The 25374-nt window shown below is 40.2% G+C and overlaps 1 protein-coding gene across 3 annotated transcripts; it reads right to left on the reverse strand.

Annotated features, from left to right (window-relative positions):
• Positions 1-817: 817 nt before the first annotated feature.
• Positions 818-25056, reverse strand: necab1 (N-terminal EF-hand calcium binding protein 1). Of its 3 annotated transcripts, none has more exons than XM_078081565.1 (13): positions 24854-25056; positions 22876-22900; positions 20788-20896; positions 16383-16408; positions 16070-16167; positions 12249-12376; positions 8868-8989; positions 6588-6664; positions 5919-5966; positions 4191-4303; positions 2840-2917; positions 1889-1980; positions 818-1378 (listed from the first exon to the last, which is right to left on the reverse strand). In XM_078081565.1, exons 1-13 carry the CDS (start codon positions 24941-24943, stop codon positions 1350-1352), a joined length of 1035 nt encoding a protein of 344 aa, XP_077937691.1. In that variant the 5' UTR covers positions 24944-25056; the 3' UTR covers positions 818-1349. The 3 variants fall into 3 exon arrangements, with proteins under 3 accessions (XP_077937691.1, XP_040045668.2, XP_077937692.1); XM_040189734.2 differs by having other exon boundaries at positions 12249-12385; XM_078081566.1 differs by lacking the exons at positions 818-1378; positions 1889-1980; positions 2840-2917; positions 4191-4303 and adding an exon at positions 4842-5535 and having other exon boundaries at positions 12249-12385.
• Positions 25057-25374: the final 318 nt, after the last annotated feature.

Raw genomic sequence — 25374 nt, forward strand, 5'->3', positions numbered from 1 at the left:
TGTGTATTTGAACATGAGAAACTTGAGTTGGCTCTCATACATATTGTAAGAGCGTTTGTCTGATGAAATTATAGTATCAGAAGCACAGCTTTATTATTAGATTAAAATCTAACCAAACATTGCGGTTGCTGACGATGAGTCCAAATCCTAATGTTCTCTTAATAACAAAATGATGCACGAGAGGAACATTTTGGCCTGGCTCACCACTACCTTAAAATCTATCTGATTAGGTTCGGCATCGTATTCCATCATCGCTCTGATTGGTAGATGCTGTTTGTAGCGAATCAGGTAAATCCGAGCACAGCTTTTGACCTCTAATTATCCAGAGGAAACAATAACACCTGTTTGGGCTAAACATTTTTCATCTAGTTGTCTCGTTGTCAGATGTTACTATTTGATGTTGGTCTGTAAATAACGATAAACCTGTTATAGAACATGTGCAGCTGACACGCATTGGGCTCATGTTTCCTCACCAATTGAAAAGCCTGTATAATTCTCAGTGGCTTGTTCTTTCACTGCTGCCTCCACACGGTGGAGCCATTGGAAAACACGTGAAAAAGCTCTTTAGTCAGCTGTGTTCAAGGCTTCAAGTGAGTGTAATATGGTCTCACGCCATAGATATCAGGAAACACACAACGGATCAGAGCAACAATGACAGGTGTTAACTTTTTGCCTCTCTAAATTCAATTGAGATCACCATCTTCACTCAGCAAAGATACTATAGTCAGATTAGGAATTAAGTGTTCATCTTCTAAAACAACTGTTCCCCAATGTTATTTTTTAGATATGCTGCAAAAAGACTAACATGCAAACAAAACATGATAAACAACATATAGTCTTTATTTATGACTATGAACACATTGAATACAGAAACAACAGAATAACGTTTAAATGAGCCCACTAGAGCTGCTACAATTGATACCCCCCCCCCCTCTCTCTTTGTCTCTTTCACACACACACACACACACACACACACACACACACACACACACACACACACACACACACACACACACACACACAGCTGTCACGATCCACCCAGGGCTGCAGATGTTGTCACTTCAAACACAGTGATGATGTCAGAAGAACACATGGGTCTCCGTCTGGTGATGTGCTTGGTTTCAGGACGTCAGAGCATCATTAAGGAGTGTAAACAAACACACACGCGTGGGCTATTTCAGACTACCACCTATTACTATGAAGGGACATGTAGGTCTAAAGTACTAATCACCACAACTTTACGAGTTGTGTTGAGTTAGTGTGCGTGCGTGTACGGTTGTGTGGACGTCCTGATATGTTCCCAGGTAGCTTCTGGTACCCATCAATCTGTGAAGGCTTCTCATCCGCTTTCAGTTGTTGTTGAGGACCCACCACGAGGCTGTGGAGGAGATGCAGAAGAAGAAAAACAGACTCACAATTAATGCAAATGAGTGACAGTCTAATGTGAGCTGATTATGTGAATGTGAAATGTGAGGTGCAATACTAACACAAAAGATCCAAACATATATCTAACTACCATCCATCACAAGGTCTTAGATAAGTAAGTTTAAACATGCTGAGATTTTCTTCTTCCGGTTCAACGGTTTCCAAGGTTGAGAATGAATCATCACGCTCAATGCCTGTCAGCATCATACATTGTTGATACAATTTTCGCAGCACAACTTCTTGTTATCTTTGAAGACTTTTCCATCGTGACTATAATTTAAAATTAAGTTTTGAGGGTTTAAGCGTCATCTTTGTGATTGATGATCGACAAACCAGAGGGCACCTGAGACTGATACGTTTTCTCTTTAGAGGTGTAAGATCACTCAGGTGAAAGTTATCTGGATATCGTTGGATGCGAGAGGTTTGAGTGTGATGTGTTTTGAGTTTGAATAAATGATCTTACCAGGAACCATCATGGTGGTTACGCTCTCTGGAGTTTCCAGGAAGTCCACGTTCCCCCTCTGGAAGGTCTTACTGTAGTTGGTCTGCAGGTGACTGTGCAGAGAAAGATTCATTTACTGATGATGCATAGAGATGTCTTCACTTGCACCACGAGCCTCCAGCATCCTATTTTGTGACTTCTCAATGAACTGTATCAACATGCTATTTCCTTGTGTATGGTCCTGTTTCGCTTGTGTATTTTCTATGGTATGCTAATTTACATTTCACATATAGGGGTGTGTGTGGGTAATCTGTACAGTATTCTGCATTTCCTTGTGTTTTGGGATAACTTCAATAGAGACACCTATAAAGAAGCAAAGACCCACACTTTTTGGTGGACCAACATGGGACGTTGTATTGGATACAAATATATACTGCAGTCAAATATGGGAGATCCTTTTATTTTTCTAAATCCTGGTAAAATTGCACCGTAAATAACAGATGATGTTTGTCCCTAACCCTTTATTTTAAGAGAGTCATATTTTGTCTACCCAAAGTCAGCGTTTTGAGTAAACACCCAAAAGTTGACACTCAATGAAGCCACGCTGTGTACAACCCTCTTGACTTGCTAAATTATTATTTAGATTGAAAAATTAAACGTGTAATTAATGCCACAATTCATACAGGATAAAAAAAGGGGTGGGACTTTGTATGATAATTAATCCTAAATGTCCCAGCCCTGTACATGCATGTTGGTATCATTGAGATTCGTTTTGAATTTTTAAGAAACAGACACAACTAACTAGACAACCACATGCCAAAAGCCACATGATGAGAAATGATGCAAGTCAACCAAGTTGCATAAAAATTCTGAACCAGACCTTCGCGTTGTGAGTTCAAGCTGAGCAAAAAACATAAATTATTTGATGATGGTTCATTAGTCATCATGCACATATTGCGGGCAAATACTTACTTCTTCCACACATTGTTGTGCTCCCAGAATTCATAGAGAATGAAGCGTGATTCATTTACCAGCCGCTGAACTGCAATGCTGCAAAATGCAAAAGAGGAGAGAGCACAAGTCATGCAATGACTAATTAGTGTGCTACATCATGTCCCTCAGCACAGCCTGTGCGTCTGCATTGTTTTTCACTCTCTGACAGGAAGCAATGTGAATCTATCAAATAATGTTTCCCGTGTCCATCCTCAAATTATAATTATATAGTGTTAGAGTTACAGTGACAAAGTTGCAGTTTTTTTCTAATGTTTGAAATGAGGAAAGAGAAGACAAACAGTCTTTTATCCACTGACAGAACGTGTTGTGGTCTGATTACACTGAAACCCCAGCGAGTCTCTAGGCCAAAAACATTCCAGTCATTACCCGGATGATTCTATTTCAAAGCTTCATCATTAATTCATTGTTGATTATGACCTCATGAAGACCCCTCAGTGATATTTTATATAAATAAACCATGTAGAGAGCCTACAGCCTTCATCGATGTAATTCATGTAAAAATCTCAACTACAGAGTAGATGATGTAATGCAAAACAGATTTAAATCAAAGGATTAAAATGCCATAATCCTGTAAAAAAGGAATCAAACACTCAAAGGCACAGTATGTGTTGTTGTTTTCATCTTGGTATCTAAGGGACAAACCTTCAATCTTTGTTTCCAGAAAGGAAATAAAGGAATATAATGCTTTGGTCAAAAATAATTTTCACATACATTTGATAGTTGAGTTTGATAGTTTGAATTAATGAAACATCCACAAATTGTATGTATGGACAGAACATTCAAGATGTTGAATACGTCTGAATAACTTTGCTCCTGACCTTGGATCTATATCAAAGCTCCACTGAATAGATGCATCTTGTTTCATATCCATGTATCTGTATAATGCATTGAAATATCTCTAATGAACATGTTGAGAACATACTTTTCGCATAAACTTTTACTATTTTATTGGAATTATCTTTTAAACTAGTATTGTGTCGAGTTTACATTAAATAACATGTATTTCAAATTCATTATTGGGCCTACAAAGACACTACAATCTATAAAACATCTGTCATTGAACCAGATTAGAAAAAGGAAAAAAAGAAAACCTTTTACCACCAATTAAAAAAGTAACCTGCAGGAGAGCAACGGCCAGCTAAGCACGCGGTAGATATGTGCAGATAATATATCAACTAAAAGTAAAATGTTACATTTCCTGCCCCGTGTGGACAGTTTTCTGGTGTTTTCTTTCTTTCATAGCCCCTTGCCAAAATGTAAACACATAAATATGTGCCATAAATCCCTGATACAAAGAGACTAAACTCACTGTAGGCATCCCGTCTGGGCGCAGGCACACTCCATGTACTGTCTGAGAGCCAAACGAAACTCCTCCAGCTCCTCCTCCAGCACCGACAGCTGCCTCTGCACTATCAGGATGTGCTGCGAACGCACACACAATATCTAAATCAAGTCAGGAAGTCGTGATTGGCTTCTGGTGGAGGTTCAGGAGTCTTCTGACAAGGTCATACAACCCCTTGCTCATTTACACTCTTCTTACACAAAAAAATAAATACAAATAAAAGCAACGGCACCAAAGGTAAGAAACAACAACCAATATCAGAGAATAAAATCTTGCTGATCATTTCCTTCGGCCGATGAAACGATGTTGACGGAGGCCGAGTGGCTGATGAGGACAGGAAGTGAGTGGTCTGGCCTAAGGTGTGAGTGTGTGTGTTCGTTACGTGTTTCTGTGTGACTGATAAAACGCCTCAAGGTTTTCTTTCAGTGGCTAATTTGGGAGAAACTTTCTCTCTCCCTCTCGCTGTCTCTCTCTCTCACACACACACACACACACACACACACACACACACACACACACACACACACACACACACACACACACAGAGGGCACATGCACCACGCACACCAACAGAGTCGCATAGTGCTTCTCTCGGCAGCACATTTATTCCCAGTGACACACACCAATTACGTATTTATTAATTCACACATTGCTGAGACATGTCGACAATGAGACATGACAAGTTACATGCAACATTAACATGAATGGCTTTATTTGTGCAGATGTGCTGTGATACTTGTGGTATACACATTGTGACAGAAAATAGTGAATAGTGAAAAAATGGGGTGCATGTGAAATTCCTGATTTCACATTCTCTCTCTAACTCTCTCTCCAATAACATGTCAGACCTGATGTCGCTGGTGTTTGGACTGGTGAATGGGGAAAACAAAACATTTGAAGTCGTAATCTCTTCATAGTTGCTTTTTTCTGTCATTCACCAAAAAACACGTGTGCCTTGTTGAAAATGGCAACGTCAAATGGGCTCTAACCCTAAAACAGTAGCCTACATTGTTAAAAAAATTTGTATGTAACTCAAACATCATCACATAGACATGGGTCATTTTCCAAAATTGATTAATTAATAATTGAATTAGCATTCCCTATTTTAGTAACCATGGATATTTAAAAAAAAAGGGAAGCTCCCCTCTTCTAAACATGTTCTTCTGTTTGTGTCTGTGTCGTCGACTCGAGTCTTTCAGCTGTGAAATGAGTGATTTGAAGCTGGGGCAGTAACGTCCAGCCTCCATTTGCTTTGGCATGTTGATGTTGAGGTCACACAGGGAATGACGCGATGCACACAAACACCTGCGCCCTGTGTGAGCATAGCTAAAAAAGCACAAGGTGACGTTTCATTCCTGAAGGTTCACACACCTGAGAAGCTTAAACAAATGTTACTATACTGTTACTGTTTTAATACACACATTAGAGTCTAGACTATATGCACTCTCTTCCTCACACGTCTCCACACCTCCTGGTCCAATAAAATACTGAGCCTACAACCTCAAAAATAAAAGGCAGTGCAGAGGAAGAACAGAATATGATTCAATCAAGTTTCAGCCCTGCTGTTGCTATGACAACCGCTTAGCGGTATTTTCCGTGTGACCTCCCTTTCAGTAAAATTCCCCCATGGGAGAACAGAGAGATGCAGAGTGGTCACAAACCGTAGAAAAGTAGATTTACCAGAGAAAAACTCACCGGTTTGCTTTCCAAAACCTCCTCTTCAACGGGCTCCAGACGGATCTCCTGCAGAACAAACATGCAATGATGTGCTATGGGAGATAGTGACCCACATACTTGTGGAATTTGCACATCTTGAACAGGTCCCTGTAATAACTGGTCACTGGCTTGTCTGGTGAGCCCTTGAAGGTGCCAAAATACCAGATTGGGAGCATTTTGATTGCCTCTCGACTGGTTCACGGAGCTAATGGCGCTAACAGTACAAACTACCTTTCACGGCCCTTCAGATATATATGCGAGTCCCATGAGGAAGACCCATCACCAGTTTGGGAACCACTAATGAGCGTAAAATACAAAAAAGATCAAAAATTGATAGGAAATAAAATCCAAAAATCAATAATTTCCGATCAGATATCATGCTACTTTCAACATATGCAGATAGAAGCTGTTTCATCTATACTGATGAGGGTATATGCCTATGCGTTACTACGTGGGAGGGTGCTGTTGGGTTGAGATCATTTATTTAAAATTGTCATCATTTCTTGTTCATTCTGGAGAGCGATGTAAAGACAAGATGGCCGTGATGGTGAGAGGAGGAAGGTGAAGACACAAGTAACACGAGCAAAGAAGAAGATGGAAACAGGAAGGCGCAAAGTGGATGGAAGAGATTGAAGAAAAGGAAATCACTTTTTTTTCCAGACGGTCGATGAGCCTCTGCAGTCTGTTGACCTGGATCATCCAGTGGCTGTCCTCTTCATAAACAGCTAGAGACACACGGTGTACGTTTTAGGAAGAGAGAGTGAACAACAAAGGTGAAAGTATGAAAGGTGCAGCTGAATCCCTTGAATATTTCTGAAACACATTGTCCTCCATTGATTATTTGACCTGAGTATCTCTAAAAAGGCGGCGCCGTCGCAGGAGACATTTCACGGTGTCCTTTCATGTTATGCTGCGCACAAACATGCCAATCGATAGAAACGCTGTGACGTGTGTAATCAGAGTTTAAAGAGACTCTGCAGCTCAAGTCTCCCAGCAACCACGACTGATGTCATAATGGCGTTTTAACCGAACGGTTACGAATGAATGTGATCATAAAGTGAAGTTGTGTTCTCATTACGATTCTTTCAATGCAGTTAACATCTCTAAATACATGTATTACTTTTTATCATATGAATGATATGTAACAAAAATAGTATTGTATATAATGTTAATGACTTGAAGCCATAAACTCGGCTCTGTCCCTTTTCAAAAAAGAGACTATATCGGCCGAGCAGACTGAGGTCTGTTGGAGTGCGGGGAGCACTCCAGAGGACCTCCCTTCACTTTCATCAGCCTTTTATTATTGAGTGGTCTTCTGGAGCAGCAGCATCCCGACAGCTGACAAGAAGAGACTAAATAAACTCGTCAAGAAGGACAGCAGTGTGCTGGGGCGTCCTCTGGATACGGGGGAAGTGGTGGGGGGGTGATGGCGAAGCTATCCTCCCGTGATGGATAAAACTCCCCCCGCCTCCCTCCCCATGCAGGACACTCCGGCTTCCACCCACTCCATCAGGGGAAGTGAGATCCAGTGTGCCAGAAGACACACCTGCACCTTGTCTCTTCCACAAGGAGTGGGTACAAAAAGACAGGCAGGGAAGACCTCAGGGAGGAGACATGTTGGGAGGGGAGCAGTGCGCACCCGTAGAGCTGTGGAAATTAGCTTGATTATCTGTTGTTTTTGTTTCTTCACGTTGTTTTATTCAAATCTATTACTACATAACATCTGCAACTGCTGTGCTGCCATTTATGTCGGAGTCCTGTTGCAGCACCAACTAACCTTGCGTCAATTTGCCTGCTATGGGACAAATAAAGGATTCAACTTTGAGAGAATAAAACAATAAAATTGAATGATCCACCGCAGTGGAATTCCAGTTTATTTAAATCCCAATTTGACAGCTATAAAAATATAAAGGAATAGGAAAGGTAATATACAGCAAAACTAATATTACAAACATTTCTCTCATTATGAAAAGTTACGACTGTGTAGAATGAGTTTTTGTCCGTTTGCATTGGGGGTACCGGTTGACTATGACTGTGATATTTAAAAAGGAAAGATATATATTATTTAGAATTCATATTCATGACAATATTGTGTAATCAATCGAGCGTATTTTGTTACAGACTCTCTCCACCTCTGTAGTGGGTGTTCTCAATTGCCATAAAAGAGACAAAATGCATGAAGATCTCCTTATCTTGATTTCGTTCCTGATCTGCCTGTTCCGACCCTGTTTGCCTGACTACTGGACCAAGGATGTTTGCGTGCCCCCTTTTTGGATTTGCTTGCCTGTTGAACTGATATCCCGATTTTGACCCTGCTTGAACACAAGTATAGAACTTTGATTGCATTTCTGTTTCCCAGTTGTGCTTTTGGGTTCTATGACCTGTTGGAACTATTATGTCTGCTCTGAGCAGCCCTGCACAAGAGAAACACCTCACGGGTAAACAATCAATAACCTGCAGTCTGGTGGTGGAGCGCTTGTCCCATTTTCTAACTACACTGTAGCTGCTCGTATGTACTATGCACTCGACGGCTGGAGCTTTTGTTTCATATCTTGTGTTAAAGTGAAGTCAAAAACTCGCACCCAGCACATGGCGATTTGCGATTAAGGTCCTACATCTTTTTTTTGCATTGAGTGGCTTTGCCTCGACACCAAGCCTGCACGACGGAACCGGACTGTCCGCTTGCATCTGCCTCCGTCTCTCACTTCAGATCCTCTCTCACACCTCTGCTCGGCCTCCCGCTGCGCCCCGTCCCGCTTCCCGCGGAGACGCGCCGACTCTAGATGAGACTCTATTTTTTTTTTGTGCCGCTGCCGGCTACAACACAACACAACTCAACTCAAGAGGGGGCCACCGCGGTATAAAAACACCACGGGATGCTCGGAATGTCGACTCAGCAGCAGCAGAGAGCCGAAGACACAAACCCACCGGAGCTGGCGAGACTGAGCAGAGGGTTGTTGGGAGAGAGGCTGCTGTTCCTCTGGAGCCTGCGATTGGAGCGACGACCCGACCACTGGATGGACAAACCCTCTGGCTTCAGAGGGCCCTGTCTGGATTCAGGAGAGGGAGAAATTAATATTCAGGTGACTTTTGTTCAAATTGATTGGATTACGATTGAAAGCTTTGGTATCTAACTTTGAGTGATTAATGAGTCCCACAAAATTGAGCTTGGATCATCAACTGACACTCATGAGTCAATTGTTATTGAAAAATAAACACTGGTCACAATGACTTGTAATTTAACTAACTACATACTAATTAACCCAAATAGGAAGTGCATTTCAAATAGTTTGATGTATGAACTCATTCGTCCCAGTGAGACAGAAAGTGTGTCCTTTCATTTTGTAATGCCATTTAGTCAGACTAGTTGAAAGGAAATTCCAAAATATGCATTTCACTTTGCCTTTTTTGATGGGTAGATTCCTCCTAAATTTACTAAAAGTCAGCATTATCTCTCATGTCACAAAACCTGCAATTATTTATCCTTTCATTTTACCTTTTTAAGACTCGGCCATTTATCTTAACTTTAAGTTTTCCGTGTGATATCTATTGGTCATTATTTTACCGTATTCGCCTGTGGTTTCTGACACCAGAAAGTGACCAAAAACTGACACGTGTGTCCCGGCTCAGGCCTAAAGTTGTCCAGGCTCACGTTCTATTTGATGGTTGTGTTGGTCCGACATTGATGCTGATGTCAGTGGCAAGGTACATGCAGCCACACGGTGACATCGCCTGGGATTTATCTTTAAAGCTGTCAGGTTGATCGGCCCCATATCTTGAGAAGACGTGTGTGTGTGTGTGTGTGTGTGTGTGTGTGTGTGTGTGTGTGTGTGTGTGTGCGTGCGTGAATTTTGTGTCCTTGAAAGAGCAGAAAGTCTGCTTTGTGATCGTTACTTGTTGTTAAGAAAACTCTCTGAAACATGCTTCAGATTTCACCACTGGTATGTTTTTAATTTAATAAATTAACATCATATTCAGAGCAATCTCTTTTGGTTGGTCGAGAATAGATGGTTGCCTCATATAACACCACTAACGATAGATTTGAAATGCTGCCTCCTACATCTGTGAGAAATGCATAATTTGTGATTAACCCACGGATTAATTACGTGTGCGTGTGCGCTTGATGTTTGGAGCAAGAGGAACATGTAAGAGGTCCCCCTTGGTCTTCCAGTGAGTCACGATGTATTCTCGGAAATGCAGCAACTTCAATTGCAAAAAAACATCTGAAATCAGCAATCAAGCAAGGATCAGCTTCCCTTGCCTTTTTATGTGCCTTCTACAGACCTTATGTCAACCAAAAGCTGTTATAGCAAACTATGTGGCCAGAATAACTGACTCAGGACATTTTTGTCAGCTATTCTACATCAAAGCCATGCTGTGATTAATAAATGAATGCATGAATGAAATGATTATGCAGATTGATCAGGGTTAAAACATTATCTTGAAAATAAGAAGAAAGTAATATTACTTTTGAAATGAACAGCACAACTTAGGAATACAAAGCTCACGCTTGTCCTACAGTACATGCAGTGTGTCCTTTTCACACGTAAGAAAACTGACCACAGAAATCAATTCTAACCACCAGAGAAGCAGCCTGGTCCTCCGGAGGTTGGGGAGAACAGAGTGGTAGCACTCAGATGCACAGGGGAATTAATGAAGTGTGGCATTTCAGAGACGGACGCTGGAGGAGGAGAAGCTGCTGTGGGAGCGAGGGGCCGACGCACACTTTGATTTGAGAGCACGATGGAGGGAAAGAAACATTAGCAGGAGAGGAGGAGAAGACAAGGAAAACAAGGGAAGAGACGTGGGAGTCTCAGAGCTCGTCATGTTCCGCCTCTGAGAACGAGCTCCACCACGGGGAGAAAGGGGACACAACAATTCCTTTAATCTGAAGTCAAGCATAAACACTTCAAACGGAAGGAGATGCCGGCAAATCACCGCTGGGACATGAAGCGTGAACGCGGACAGGTGAGGGAATGCAAAAAGACGGTGCGTCTTCACCTGTCTTTTAAATAGCATGAATCCGTAATCCCACATGAAGCCTGGTGTTCTGCACCGGCGTGTCACTAATGAACGGAGCAGAGCGACCCCCTTCAGAAGAGGTGTCTCGGGTTTAATCAACTAACCACACAATGATTAAATGATTCAATCATAAACAAATCACGGTCATGTTCTGATTGTTGGTCTGTTGGCGGTGGTTTTCACCCCATTTCACTTTCCTTGAGTGTTTCGATCCACAAACAACGGATGTCTTGTGTGGAAAAAGGAGTCACGGTCGGCACATTTTTAGGGGTCAGCGTTCAGTTAGGAACACAGCAGTAACGAAGCCTGAGTTAAACCTGGGTTTGTTGATTTGTTGGACACTTCAAGGCAAACACCAATCTGTAAACATAACATCTGCCACTCTGAGGCAGACACAGAGTCAAATCAGTATTGAGTATGAGTCAGCGCCCGATGACTGACAGTCGGATATTCACTTTCCTTGTTGTTCTGCAGGAAAAAGTTGAGCTCCTAAATGCTCCACTAGTCAGCTGCTTCCATTTTCAGTTGTTATCTTCAGGAATTCATTGAAATGTATCATTGAGCCGGGCCATTCTGAGATAAGTCATGAATGGGTGCACGGAGTTGTTCTGACTATTAAGCGGAAGTCGACAAATCGACAATCTGTAAAAAGGACTGCACACACACACACACACACACACGCCTCTTAAGGCAGCATTATGCAACTGTTTTTTGGTTGAGTTGAAAAAGGAAATCTGGCGTAACGTCACATCATCTGTACAGCAGTGAGGATTCTGTGTGAAACAGGCTTTTGTGAAATGGCCCTTCTATTACTTTCCCCTGCAGTGATTCACTACAATCTCCAGAATCCTTTCATAGTGTTATTGTGATTCCAGATCCCAGGACATTGAAGCCATCTGTCTTTGCATGTGGTTGTGTTTAATTAAACTTGTTTGTTTACCATCTCTCAATCCTGAACAATCCCTTTTTAATTTTCTCGCTCCGTGTATATATTTCCTCGTAGGAAGTTTACGGAGTGATCAAATAAATAAAGGCTTGTAGATAACTGCTGGATTACAGAGAAGAGCAGGTGGTCTTTACAAATACAGGGAAAGAACCTGCGTTGTTGCCCAGCACTTTGGATGAAAGCATCATTTTAATCTAAAAGGTAGAATGTAAATTAGTGTGCGTGGTTCGGACAAAACTGTCACGCGAGATGTGATAACTGTTATTATAGGTGCCATTGTGCAATATAATTTGTCCACGTTTTAGGGACTAATTATACGTGTGTGAAAGATTTGTTCTTACTTCTCTTGGCGAGTCTGCTCGGCTGTGGTTTCCATGGCGCACTCGAGAGAGCTTTGAAGTGAATGAAGCTGATTGGTTGTCTCCTTCAGCAAGAAGCGGGTCACAAACTGCTCCAAGTGGGTGGACTCCTGATAATCCTGTCAATCAGGAGGGAGGAGGGGTGGGGGAGGGAGGCGTGATGTGGGAGGCATGAAAAGAAGAAAGAATGATAGAGCAAAAAGAGCAGCAACAAGTTTCACATGTAAGTCAGGAGTCACTCAATGTGCAGACTTCTTCTGTTAGTCAAACAATGCTTAACAGAGCAATTGTTGAGGAGAGATAGAAATCAGCTCGGTGCGAGAGAAAAGAGGACAAAGAACATAAATATCTGGGGATTTTACCTTCAGCATCTCTTGTATTTGATTAATTTTAAATGGATGAGAAAAAGACAAAAGAATGATTAAAATGAAAAAAAACTTATTTACAGGTAAAACATGGAGGGAGTTTGGATTTCTGCATTAATCAATTTTACTGTAAATATATAACTCACTTATTTGTTCATCCATTAATGTATTTAGTTGTGAGTGCTTGGATCTGATCGAAGGAGAATGATTGATGCTGTGTTTGCTATTAGACGCCAGCTGCTTCAGTTTGGAGCACGGTGACTGTTTGTACTCTCTCGGTCAGTGTAGAGAAGGATCTATGTGTGTGTGTGTGTGTGTGTGTGTGTGTGTGTGTGTGTGTGTGTGTGTGTGTGTGTGTGTGTGAGACAGAGAGAAAATATTATTATGATTATTGTTTTTTGAAAAGTACGTTTTTAAAGGCATTTTAAGTGCTGGACCTCTTTATCAGGTGGTGGAATTGTCCCCATACATTCCTGTTACAGTGTGTCAGCTGCATATAGAGCAGATCATTAGAGTCAAGCTTTTACCATTGATTAGCAAATGAAATGAAATATTGAACCGCTAATCCTAAAACCTAGAGAATAAACAACCATAGATTTGTTTTTCACAGGAAGAAAAACAGGAAAACTATCTGGTATCCGCTATAAACTGAATTTATAGCGGTCACAAGTATTGTTCGATCCCTTGACATTCTGAATATCAGCACACTGTGAGATGCATGTACCACACACACACACACACACACACACACACACGTTCACTCAGTGAGAGCGAGTCACGACAAAACTGGTAAAGGTCAGTCTCCTGTCTGCCGTCTGAGCATGGATCACCTCCTGTGATTTATTTCTTTGTGTTCTTCCCAGTATTTGAGCTTCATCGCCCGGGCTATGGCTACTTAACCTCCACCTTGCAATCATACGGCACCCACTGCAAAAGGACTTTACCTCGGTATTCTTAAAATCCTGATTGCAATTCATCAGCAAATGATGTCACAGAGAAGCTGATTGAAATGTGACAGCCATTCCTTCTGAGAGAACGCAAACTGAGTTTCTTAATAAATTCAACGCTGTGTATGTAAAATCCTTCCTGCATTCTAAGATGTTGCACACTCCTTTCAACTAGTTTTTTTTGTGATGTGTCAATTTGCATTTAGGAAATTATTCCTGTACATTACATTACTGCTGAGATACATCAATTCCTGACAGATGCTGAACTGAATGTTGTGTCTATTCATCTTTATGAATAAAAATAAACCATGGCATCCTAACACTAAAGTGTGAAGTTCACAGAAACGTCCTGTCTCTGCTGAAGGGGGTTTGGTATGAGAAGCTTTTGAATAGCTGTGAAGGGTCTGGAAGAGATGAAACCCCGAGTTCCTCGGTGCAGATAAACATGCATGCATGGCTTCGTTTCAAATGCCCATCCTTGTTCCAGCTCCCCCGTACATGTGCATGGATAATTGATGACAAAAGCGCACACACATATACACTTATCATTTTCCAATGCAAAACACTTCGCAAACCATGCAGCCGGCCCCCTCACACACGTCCACAGCCAGAGACCACCCACTCAAATACACATAGAGTTCAAACCAGCGATGTCTGAGCTTCAAACATTCAGCATCTGTTCTCCTTGCTGAGCGAAACCAGCTAACAGATAAATGCAGCTTTGCATTAAATATTTTTCCTTCGATATGACACACGTACGGTCAAATGATTTTTGGTTTCGTAGAGGAAAGGCCGCAGTGAGTAAACACCGACAGGACATTGCCAGTTTGTTCACAGTATAGTGTTTGTGAATTTGATTGCAGAGTTGTTGACTTTGTCATTAACTCCGCAATTCTGTCCAATTTGAGAACAAGCAAATTGATTTAACTTGAACTCAAATTTCCATTTTATACGCGTTCGGTGAGGGAACAAGAGTGTAGAATATGTTAATGGGGGGAAAAAAACTAATTTGTGAGACTGATTGTTTCTCCAGTGCTCCTCATGAGAGCTCAGGGCTTTAAAAACAGTCCTTAAAACATCCATCCAAGCTGCCTCGGTTTCTCTTCTTTCTCTCCGTCTCACTTCCTGCTCTGAGCTATTCAACCGAAGAATAGGAGAGGATTTCAGGTGAAATTTAATTGTAGCACCTCATCACAAGTCAGCAAAGGTTGAGGTCTATGGAAGATTGCAACGGGATTGCAGAAGTGTCTGTGTGTGCCATTTCCTTTACAGAAGTCAGATGAAGTCACATCGTCACTCTTGCAGGTCCAACCTTTTTGAAACCTATTTTAAAAACACATTTCTTCTTTGAGTGGAAACGTAATTCAAAAAATATGTGTTCTCTGCTGTATAGTATATGTTTGTATATCTGTTTTCTATGAACCATGTGTTATTGTATGCCATTTTCTTAAAATCTCCCTTCACGTTTTTTCTTCCGTTCATTGGGTGTCCAAAAAATGTAACCAACCAAAAATCTATATCTTCCATTGACATGTATCTATGTTCCTAAAGCTCTTAGGCTTTGAGGATGGATGTCATATCGTGTTACCCCTCTCTGTGCTAATAAGGAACTACCACCAATAATTGCACCCTTTGACTCGCAGTCTCAGCAGAAGGAGAGGTGCAGATCAGAGGGGCCCACAGCGTGTGTCATAAGGACCAGATGAGACGCTGCAGAGAAAGAGAGCGTGGCGGAATCAAAGAGATGCTCTCCCTGCAGAAAACCTCTCTTCCTCTTCCAAGTCCCTGCAGTCCTCCTTTATTTTTTTCTTCTGCCATCTCCGATTGTTTACCTTCATCCCCGTCTCTGTGCTTTTCTCTCCCTTGTAATAATCTTCTTCCTTGTGATAATCCACGAGCTGCTCTGCTTCTGCCGCAGCTTTACAGTGAGATCGAGAGGACATGCAGATTTATTCCCGAGGCATGATCGGAAGCCGTATTGGTTTGATCACAGCGCCAAGACTTATTTAGTTCCTTGTGTTGTCTGTAAGAATATAAATAATCATGCCATGCTTTGTTGTGGGGGTTGACTAGTGGCATGAATGAGACCTGGCTTGTCTTTTTTTGGCTCTGTAATAAGAATCTGACTAATGGGAGATCTGAGGAAGCTAGTTGTGCAGCAGAGGAGGATGCTGGGGGAGAATTGAAATGTGCTGTGAGTAAATCAAACATCTCATTTTATTATGTGTGGAAGTGTGGGTCTGTGCTTGAGTGTGTCACAGGAATGTAAATTAAAAGGAATATGTGGCTGGGAGTAGATTATTTTCTCTTAATAGATGTAGAAATATGATGTATTTTAAGGGACAGTTAAAAATATATATCTACATATGGGGATGAATGGAAATAGAAAACAAATATTTATTAAACATTAAAGGTAGAGTAGTAGCAAGTATGTTTTGATAAGCAATGCAGGTTTTTATTTCCAATCATCATTCTATTTCTGTCATCTCACCTTCTTTGTTTTGTCCATCGCCTTCAGTATGGACATATTCAGGTCTTCTAAGGCGCCGAGAACATTGTCATATTCCCCGAGGTGCTGGGAGAAATAGTCTTCAGAGCACAACGACGACATGTAGGAGAAAACATTTTGAGTTGAACTACTTGGACAGGGCTGTAGGTGTTTTGCTGTGTGGCAGCTCAGTCACACGTCCTGCAGGGGTTCGGTCACAGCGCGTGTGACAAAATCTTACATGGTTCATGGTTACAGAACAGAGCAGCTTTTTACTGATATTAAAAGTGGTTCTGATGTAGGTGAGGATCCTTACCACAGAGTTCGTCAGTGTCCACATTGCTGCAAAAACACAAAATTGAGAAATTAGATTTTTACTTAACAAGCAAAAAAAGGTTAAAGGAGATGATTTATACTTTATCTCTGCCAGTTTATGATCTCAAATAACACATGTCATGAATAATTGAACAGTTCAATTGACAGTGAATCGCTCACAAGAAACCGTCAGGAATGTGGGTGTTTGGGATAAATATACAGGTATGAAAAACCAACAAAAGAGGTGACGGTAAATACAGCATTTTAAAGTGGAAAAATAGCCATTATAGTCCCTGAATGAGTTTATTCAAGACACATTTTATATTGTGTTGCTATGAAGGAACTGGGGAAATAGTTTTAATTGTATTCTACATAGCTGTCGCTCACTCACTCGCTCACTACGAGAAAACACTTAGAGCCACAGAAAGAGCCGCAGTGGACAGGAAAGTAGACCAGGGTTAAAGGGTTAAAGCGAGTTCCTCAGTGAAAGGACCAATATATGGGTCTTGAAACTTGATGGCGTTGAAGTTCTTCATCTACTCATGGACCATGCTCAATTGTAGCACTTCATAATTTAACCAATGAGAAGAAACATTCACAGTAGACTTCGGCACAGTCCTAATCTGTAACTGCAACTACGCATGTTTCATGTCCAAATTAAGCCGTCTGCATGCAATATCCAATTATATTCATGTGACATTGAAAAATGTTTCAGCCTGAGCAGCCTCACTAGTCCGTCACGCAGACCTCTCATCTTACTAACTCAGAGGCTTTCAAATTACTTCCTTTTAACTTTGCCATCTGTGAAATGAACACAGAACAAGGAAAATGTTTGTTTTGATTAAACACAGAGTCCACTGAATTTTCTCTGGGATTGTGCAGATAGCAGAGTGATGGTGGCAGCGATGATGAACTTATATCAGAGCTGAAAGTGCAAATAAGACTTGTTTGTGGACCTGATTTTATATACTGTAAGTCTACAACAATACAATGCATCGCTCCATTGTTATTGACAAAGCTTAGTGGCTGACGCAGGTGAATCACACATCATCAGGTGAATCACACTGCTCATTATGAGAATGATGGGAATAAGAAATTGTAATTATTTGTCATGCGCATCACTCAAATGTCTAAACATTCTCCATCCCACAATCAGCTGTATTTCTAAACGGCATAATTAAATACCATGAATACTGATCGCACCAGCTTCAACATTGGAAGCTCAGAGATAATGCTCCAGGAGTGAGATGACAGAGTGTAAAGACAGAGAAATCCCACACAGGGGAGAGGGCAGGCAAGCAGGAGGGGGAGAAGGGAAGGATCGAACAAACACTTTCATCCAGCAGATTGCTGCCCGTGTCCCAAAGCTACGTATTTTCCATAGGAGTTCATGTGGTAATTATCAGCCGTACACTGGTGACCAATTCTCCAATTGGGCAACAGAGTGCGTTAGAAAGGGCCTCCGAGGGGTTTGAGAAAGCGTCAGTGTGGGAGGAGTTGTCATGACAACGTTTTGACTGAACCCAGATGTCCCCATCAGTACACACTCATGTTGCGCACCATATAGATGGAAATTTCACAAAAAGAATAGCAAAGATAACCATAATACGTTTATGTACAAAATGTAGCAAATGCAGTACAACACAAAGAGTAAAAACAGATACAATTGAATACCAAAAAGGAGTTAATTAGTGAAGTTAATTTTTAATGTGTCAAAATCCCCCGGTGTCCATAGAAACCTGAAATGTGATGGTGAATTACTGGGAAATGTGTATAAAATGATTACATTTACCATTTACATAAATATTATGTTGATGTGCGGATGTCTAGGGTGTAATTAATTATTAAATAAATGATAATGCAATTTAATAACCTCAAAGCTGCTTGGGTCTAAAGTGGACTTATACGCATAATAATACACATCATTTGTTTGTGTTTAGTCCGCATTTGTAGTGATATATGAAAAATGAGTATCAAAAACATTCATATATTTCTTTAGTTTTTATTGAATGATAACATTTTCGTTCACGGTCAATTCCACCAATAAAGTTAAATGAACATCTGACTGAAATATTGACGTCTGATTGGAGTGTAAATTGAGAACAAACGCTTCTGTTTAATTATTTGGAGGTGGATCCAAATTAGCGACAAATGTCCGGTGTCGATATCATGGAGGTCCGACATCTCGGGGGAAGTGATGTCATCGTCATGGAGGACTTGATATGGGGGCCTTTACAGGTAATTTGCGCAAATGATCCAAAAAGATCTTTTTAGACTCACAGGTAAGGTCACTGACACAAGTTGGAAAAAAAATAACATAAACAGACAGAAATAAAATATTTTCAAGAATACAGTTTTAAAAAGAAAAGAAAAAAATTCTGCCTTCGAGTAGATTTGTGTGTGTTTTTCATATTTCTTCTGAACCTCTCCTCACTTTCACCTCACCTCCTCCACCTTCTCACCCACCTGCTTCCCATCCAACCTAATTATTCTATACACCACTTAAGTTCTCTCTTGAGCTGCACTTAGCTTTTTGTTAACAAAACAAGTTGGAAACCGCAAATATGTCGAACTATCGAGGCTTCAAAACAGCGGATGATGTGACGCTGCCTACAGTGCGTCCACTAACAGCTTCCGGCAGCAAGACCTTTACGCTTAAGTTTAAGTTAAGCAAGCGTTTGTCTGGAACAACAATGTTTGTAATGCTAGAAAGAAATACTACATTAATTATGTCACGTTGATCCGATGGTTGATGAACCATTTCATCGGTTTTTAACTGGTAGCATAACGTAACGAACATCATTTGGTCTCTTTGTAAAATCCCTCACCTGACCAGCATCAGTGGCCTCATCAACAGATTAGTCCATTATTTTGTCTTCTAATCAAAGCTCTCAAGACGTCATGATCTTTAAAACTCTTAATGGAGACCAGATTTGCCTGGTGCTGCTGGCGGCCACGCTGCGGAGGGAGAAAAAGATGGAATGATCATTTCATTGACAACAATACGTTGGTTTAGTGCATTGCCAGAAGATCGTAGCGACATGTTGCTCCAAGTCTTTGTCCTTTGTCCTCTGTCCTGTAACAGAGTGTCAAACTGAGTCCAACAATCTGTGGAATCAGAATTTGGGTTTCATTTCTGTTTTTGTGGACAGTGATTAAACGTTTGTTTTTTAAAGACCACATTAAAGTATTGTGATTATATTCAATTAATTGTAAACTAACATGTATAACAATACATTTAAATTACAGTTTACAAATAATGAAACTAATAAAGTATTTCTATAGATTTGTTGTAGTGTGCTGGTCAGGAAAATACAGCACTGACCTTCTGTGTAAAAATAGTATATGGTAAAATAAATATAACACATTCTCCTTTTAAACATGTTTTAAGATTTCAAACTCTTATTTCATTTTCTTACCTTTTCTTGAGATGATCTGATTAAGTTGCACTTGCAGCAGCAGGCAGTGAGATATTGAGGGAGAGGAAACGCAGTCTTCATAAATCGTCTGCTGCTGTGACTCAAAACGTTTCATTATCTGGTTGCAAGACACTGTTCAATTATGCTGATGAAGGAAGGACGCAATTGACACTCTGCCTCGAGATAATTCAATGATCAAACACTGATAATGAAGTCAAACAAAACTCTTTGCCTCCAATGACACAAGTGACAACCGTCAATGGTTCTATTACTCATCGGCAGCAGTGAATGTGGAATCTGCTCACTGACTTGAATTAATACCAAACCCGCCACTTCTCTCTCAACTTAAAGCTGGTAAAGTTGAAATCACAACCAGTAGTTTCTTTACACTTACATTTAACTTATCTTTCTTCGTTGTTGTTTGTGCATGAATTGCGGGGACTTCCATGGACATTATGTATTTCCTATGAATCTCTGATGATGATAAAAAATAACATTGAGTTGAATCCTGAAAGATTAGGGTTGTTTTTGGTGCTGCTTTGATTTTTCGTCTTAATACGAGAACAAAGGCAGCCTGGAGTAGACCATTGGTAAATGATTATTAGTTGACAAATGTAATGCAATTTCCTTTTCTCTCTTTTCTAAGAAGGAGCATTGCCACACAAATGTGTTTTTTAACATTAAGGACAGAAAGATATAATATGAAGGTTTTCTCTCTTAAGAATAAGTACTTGTTCAGAATAATCGTGTGTTTTCTCTGCTCGTGGCCTTTGTCCACATGTGGAGCTTGCAATGACAGTTCCTGTGAGGTACAAAGATATTACATCTGTTTAAAGGCCGTGTAAAGGTCACCGTGTCACATCTTCCATGATTCCATCATTTTAACTGATATGTCTGGCTGCAATGACATCAACAGTGTTCCAATAACATTTTCTCTGCTTCCTGTACATTCCAATAATACCAAGATAAATAAAGGAAACTACTCACTCTGTGTTATGAGTGTCAATTGTGTGGAAGAGCTCCTGTAATTCCTCCGCTGTCAAAACTCCATCCGAGAAGTAGGCCTTGAATTCATCAAAGGACAGCTTTCCATCATCTGGGGACGGAGCACAAATGCAGCTTGTCAACACGGTGTCAGTACCGATCCGTCAGGACGACGTTGGTGAAATGAGGTGGCAGTTTTTTAAACGATTCCTTAATCCTAACACTAGTTGTCAGCCAAATGAGGAATCTGGTTTGTGTCTGTTGCACATACAAAATGCAGTGAAATGCATCATGGAGGTGAAAAGATTTAAAGGTTGTCAGTAGCGCAGATTTAATTCATCATTATTCCATAAGGAAAAAGGAGTACAGACTTATAATTAATATTTAAACTTCCTGAGCTGATGGAACTGAGGGTGACCTGAGATAACTCGGATGTAATGAAGTGTGTAATAAACTGCAGGGGCGGAATCAGCAAAAGATGGTATTAAGAGGAGGAGTCAATAGAACTTGCTTTGGTTCTTAAATTAAAGATATGAGAGAAAATGAGCAGCCGCGAACTGAATATCCTGCTGCAAGACGTAGTCAACCACAAGTGACATATTTTCACCCCACAGTTCTGTCTGTCGGTGTGACATGAGGTGGCTGATCTTTAAATGTTCACTGCTGAGCTGCTGCTCCGCAGGTGATGTTCAGTATGTCGATCATGTCACTATGTGAGCCACAGAGATCAAAGGTAGATGTACACAAACCAAGCGCGCAGTGACTCACTCGCTGAGCTCAGAGTTGATCTTAGAGACGTACAATTGATGCCGCTTTCAAAACACTAAAAACAAACATGTGGGATAACGTCTTATTTTGCTGCACGACAAGGCCTCATCACCTGAAATCCTCCACACGAGGGACTGACAATTACTGAATAATCAAGCATATCATTCCATGTGAATAAGGAATTTTGATTAGCCGATTGTTGTGTGTAGAGATTATCATTTTTGGATTTCATGCAGAGTTTCTTTCAAAATATGAACAAAACAAGGTTTCAGTTTGTTCCTTAATTGCAAACACTCAAGGTCATGTGGTTTGACTATTTGGTACCAGCAATTAAAGTGTGTCAGCAGCGTTATATTCTATGAAACGTGTTCACTTGATACAAAAATAAAATGTCACGTGCAGTCAAACATACCGTGGTCCCATCGTGATAATCTGTAGGATACATGCATTGCATTTGAAAAACCCTAAAGCGTACTTAATGGCCCAAAGCATGGCAGTGTGCATCAAGATAAAGTAATCCATAGAGGTATCTGTCTCCTTTCTAAATATTTTTTTTGCCATTATGATTATGGAGATATATATCGAAGGGATATTTCAAAATAAAACAAAAGAAATCTCTAATCTGAATATGATTTATAGGTCTTTACAAATCAATTAAAACCGATGATTAAGAAAATGACCTGAGACAGAAATTAGGTCAAACTTGACTACTAAGTAGAAAGTAGTCCTAGAAGTAGACGTCTGGTGATAAAATAATAAACAATGTAGCACAAAGGGCCTAAAGTATCTTTGGCCCCCATCTTCACCTCTCTACACTATGAAGCTACAGCCGGCCACCAGTTAGCTTAGCATCAGCAGTGGAAACAATATGAAACAGCTAGTCTGACTCAGTCTAAAAGGTGAAAATAATATTAAAATGATCATATCTTTTAAAGCCAAAAAATAACCATTGTTCAGTCCCCTAATCTGAATCATGACAGTTGTTTTAACAACAAAATGAACAACGTATTTTATTGGTTTATTCTCAAAATTTGTATTACCTCCCACAGTTATTAACGTAAACTTTCATGATGAAAATGTTGAACTGGTTAAATGTTGAAATTTAATTTTCAATGTTTTTCCTTCATCAATGCTCTGAAACTAACCCTCAGTAGACATGGTCAGTTTCCTGTTTCCATGGAAACTGCTGGAAGTATCAGCAGAGAGTCATGATCAGAATTTCATTGAGAAAGTAGGTTTTCACACACACAAGAAGAAAAAAAGGTTGAAGTAATGCCCAAGACACTGTGTGCGTGAGTCTTTTGCATTTGGTGCAATATTTACCGTTTTTGTCAGCTCTCCGTAAAATCTGTAAAGAGCAAAGGAAAAAAGTAGGATGTGATCAAAGGCAAACGGCGTGTGGGGATGACGATCATCGATCACATACTCAAAAGCGGTGTGCCATTGAATTATTGATAGTGCTGTCCCAGAGTCCAGATGAGATTAAAGGCAGAGTGGCAATGGAGAGATCAGCTTAAAAAGGCTTGAACCACCTCAAAGTAGAACAGCCCACTTCCTCTTCTTATCAGGTTTATAATGCTGAAGAATAACGTGAACGTATGTTTATTTACATATCCACTAAAGGCAGAACCTGACAGCAAAACAATTCATTTGCAAGACCTACATTTCCAGATACCGTTCTTTTATGGTTGGATATTCCTGGCTTGTAGACCTTAAATGCTCGGCTATAATTGGGGTAAAAATAATATATCCACCCACCTTTGTCTAGCTCTTGGGAGTCTGTTAGATTCTGACTTATATAATTTGCTCAGATTTAGCTAATCAGACTCTGTTGCCCTTCTCCACCATTTCAGCTCTAGGTATTTGTCGTACCTTTTCCGTCTTTAGTATAAAATCCATCAATTAAATAAACTAGAACTATGTTCCTGCAAGGTAATTGCATGCAGCAGCTTAAGTGAACAAATAAAACACAAACAAGAGGAAACATTTATAAAATTAGAACCATCAATCATTGTTTGTTATAATTCACACATTTTAATGTAATGAAATAGGAATGTTTCATGGTTTTCTGATTTTCAAACATTGAATTTAAATAATTATTCAACATACCGGACAACTGCTCTGTCTGTTCTCATTTACTCATGTGGGAATTTCATGAGTTATTTAAATTATCATGGTAATCATTTAGAAACTGTGAGCTGATTGAATTGGGTTCTTCAGATGCCAGTTCACACTGAAAACTCCAGCTGAGTGTAATCAAAATCTCATTTCATTCTAGGTAATCTTTATGTAATGAGTCAAATTAAATAATTAAACTAAGAATAGAGGACTGGTGGTCCCGTGGTAGTGGGAATCTGGGACCACGGCATCATTCAAATCCAACATGGAAAAAAACACACATGACGCACCACATCTAACCTGCTCCGGGCTGAAATAACTGTTTGGATTCAAACAGTAAAGTATTTTTATGAGTCATGTCTATGAACAGAAGCATACACTCTCACGACCAACACGACGACAAGCAGTGGTTTCATCCCCTGCAGTGAAACCTTTGATGTAATACAGCAAACTCCATTGTTAATAATTCTAGGAAGTGTGCGTGCATCCCCCCCGTCTCTGGAAAACAGTGAAGGCAGCCAACAGGTTGATTGCTAAGACATCACAAGCGTGGAGGAATGGCATGGAATTTAATTAGGTGGTAACGAGGCAGAATGCAGTGCCGAGACACAGGGATGCAAATCATTTGTTTATATATATTAATAATTATTTATATTATTATGGGGGAGATCTACAAGTGAATCTTTCGATATTCTAAAAGGCATTTTAGATTCAAAAAGCTATGTATATAAATATGATGTTTTGTCTAATTCAGCAACACTGTCAGAATTATTACCCTTACTTTTGTCAATCCAAAAAGACTTCTAACATTTCCTTAACTTGGTATTTGGTTTTGAACATTTGACATACAAATCGATTAGAAGCCACTCCAATTCTGACATCATGAAACCAAATTAAAAGGTCAGCCTTATCAAACTAATAAATTATATAAAAAGGGATGCTATGTACCCTGTATAGATGTGCGAATCCACTAACGTTGGTTATCCAAACGGCTCTAACCTATTCCTAATCATATCACTCAAACAGTTAAAAACTATAATAACATTTTTTCAATGCAAATCTAAAATCAAACGCTGGGAAGCATTGTGGGTGTTTTCCTTTTTTCTGCTTGAGGCAATAGACTAGTATCTAGATCATTTGTAAAATAAAAGTAATGATTAAAAAAATATTTAGCAGTACTTACATCTATGAAAACCGACATTCCTTTTTTCAGCTCCATTTGAGCTGTGGGCTCCTCAGACACAGACTGAACTTCCTCTGAAGAATCCATCATTTAAAATGTAGCTTCAGTTGTAAAATGCTAAGGAATGTGTCCGCTTGGACCTTTTATCTGATGTGATCAAAGCCAATGGTCAGAGGGAGCGACTACTTAACGCCACCAAGAGGTCTGACAAGGTCAAGTTAGCCGGAATAAAGCCCTTAACTTCCGGATAAAGTTTCACAATTCAACAATTCATTATTGCTCCTCATAATACAATGAAAATATTGTCTTACCTTGCGCGGTTTTATCATGATTTAAATATTTTTTGGGGTACGTTTGAGGCTATTCTTTGATTTTTTCCCCACTAACACCAACACTTGAATCAATCAACAAGTTTTATTTTGAAAGCCAAACCAACAGACTTCCTGCCATGTCAGCGTCATACTTGCCAACCTCAGCTGCTCCCACGAAAAGTCCAAACCTTTCTCTCCTTTAGAGCAAAC

This window comes from Gasterosteus aculeatus, chromosome 10 (assembly GCF_964276395.1).
Source record: "Gasterosteus aculeatus chromosome 10, fGasAcu3.hap1.1, whole genome shotgun sequence".
Taxonomy (NCBI): domain Eukaryota; kingdom Metazoa; phylum Chordata; class Actinopteri; order Perciformes; family Gasterosteidae; genus Gasterosteus; species Gasterosteus aculeatus.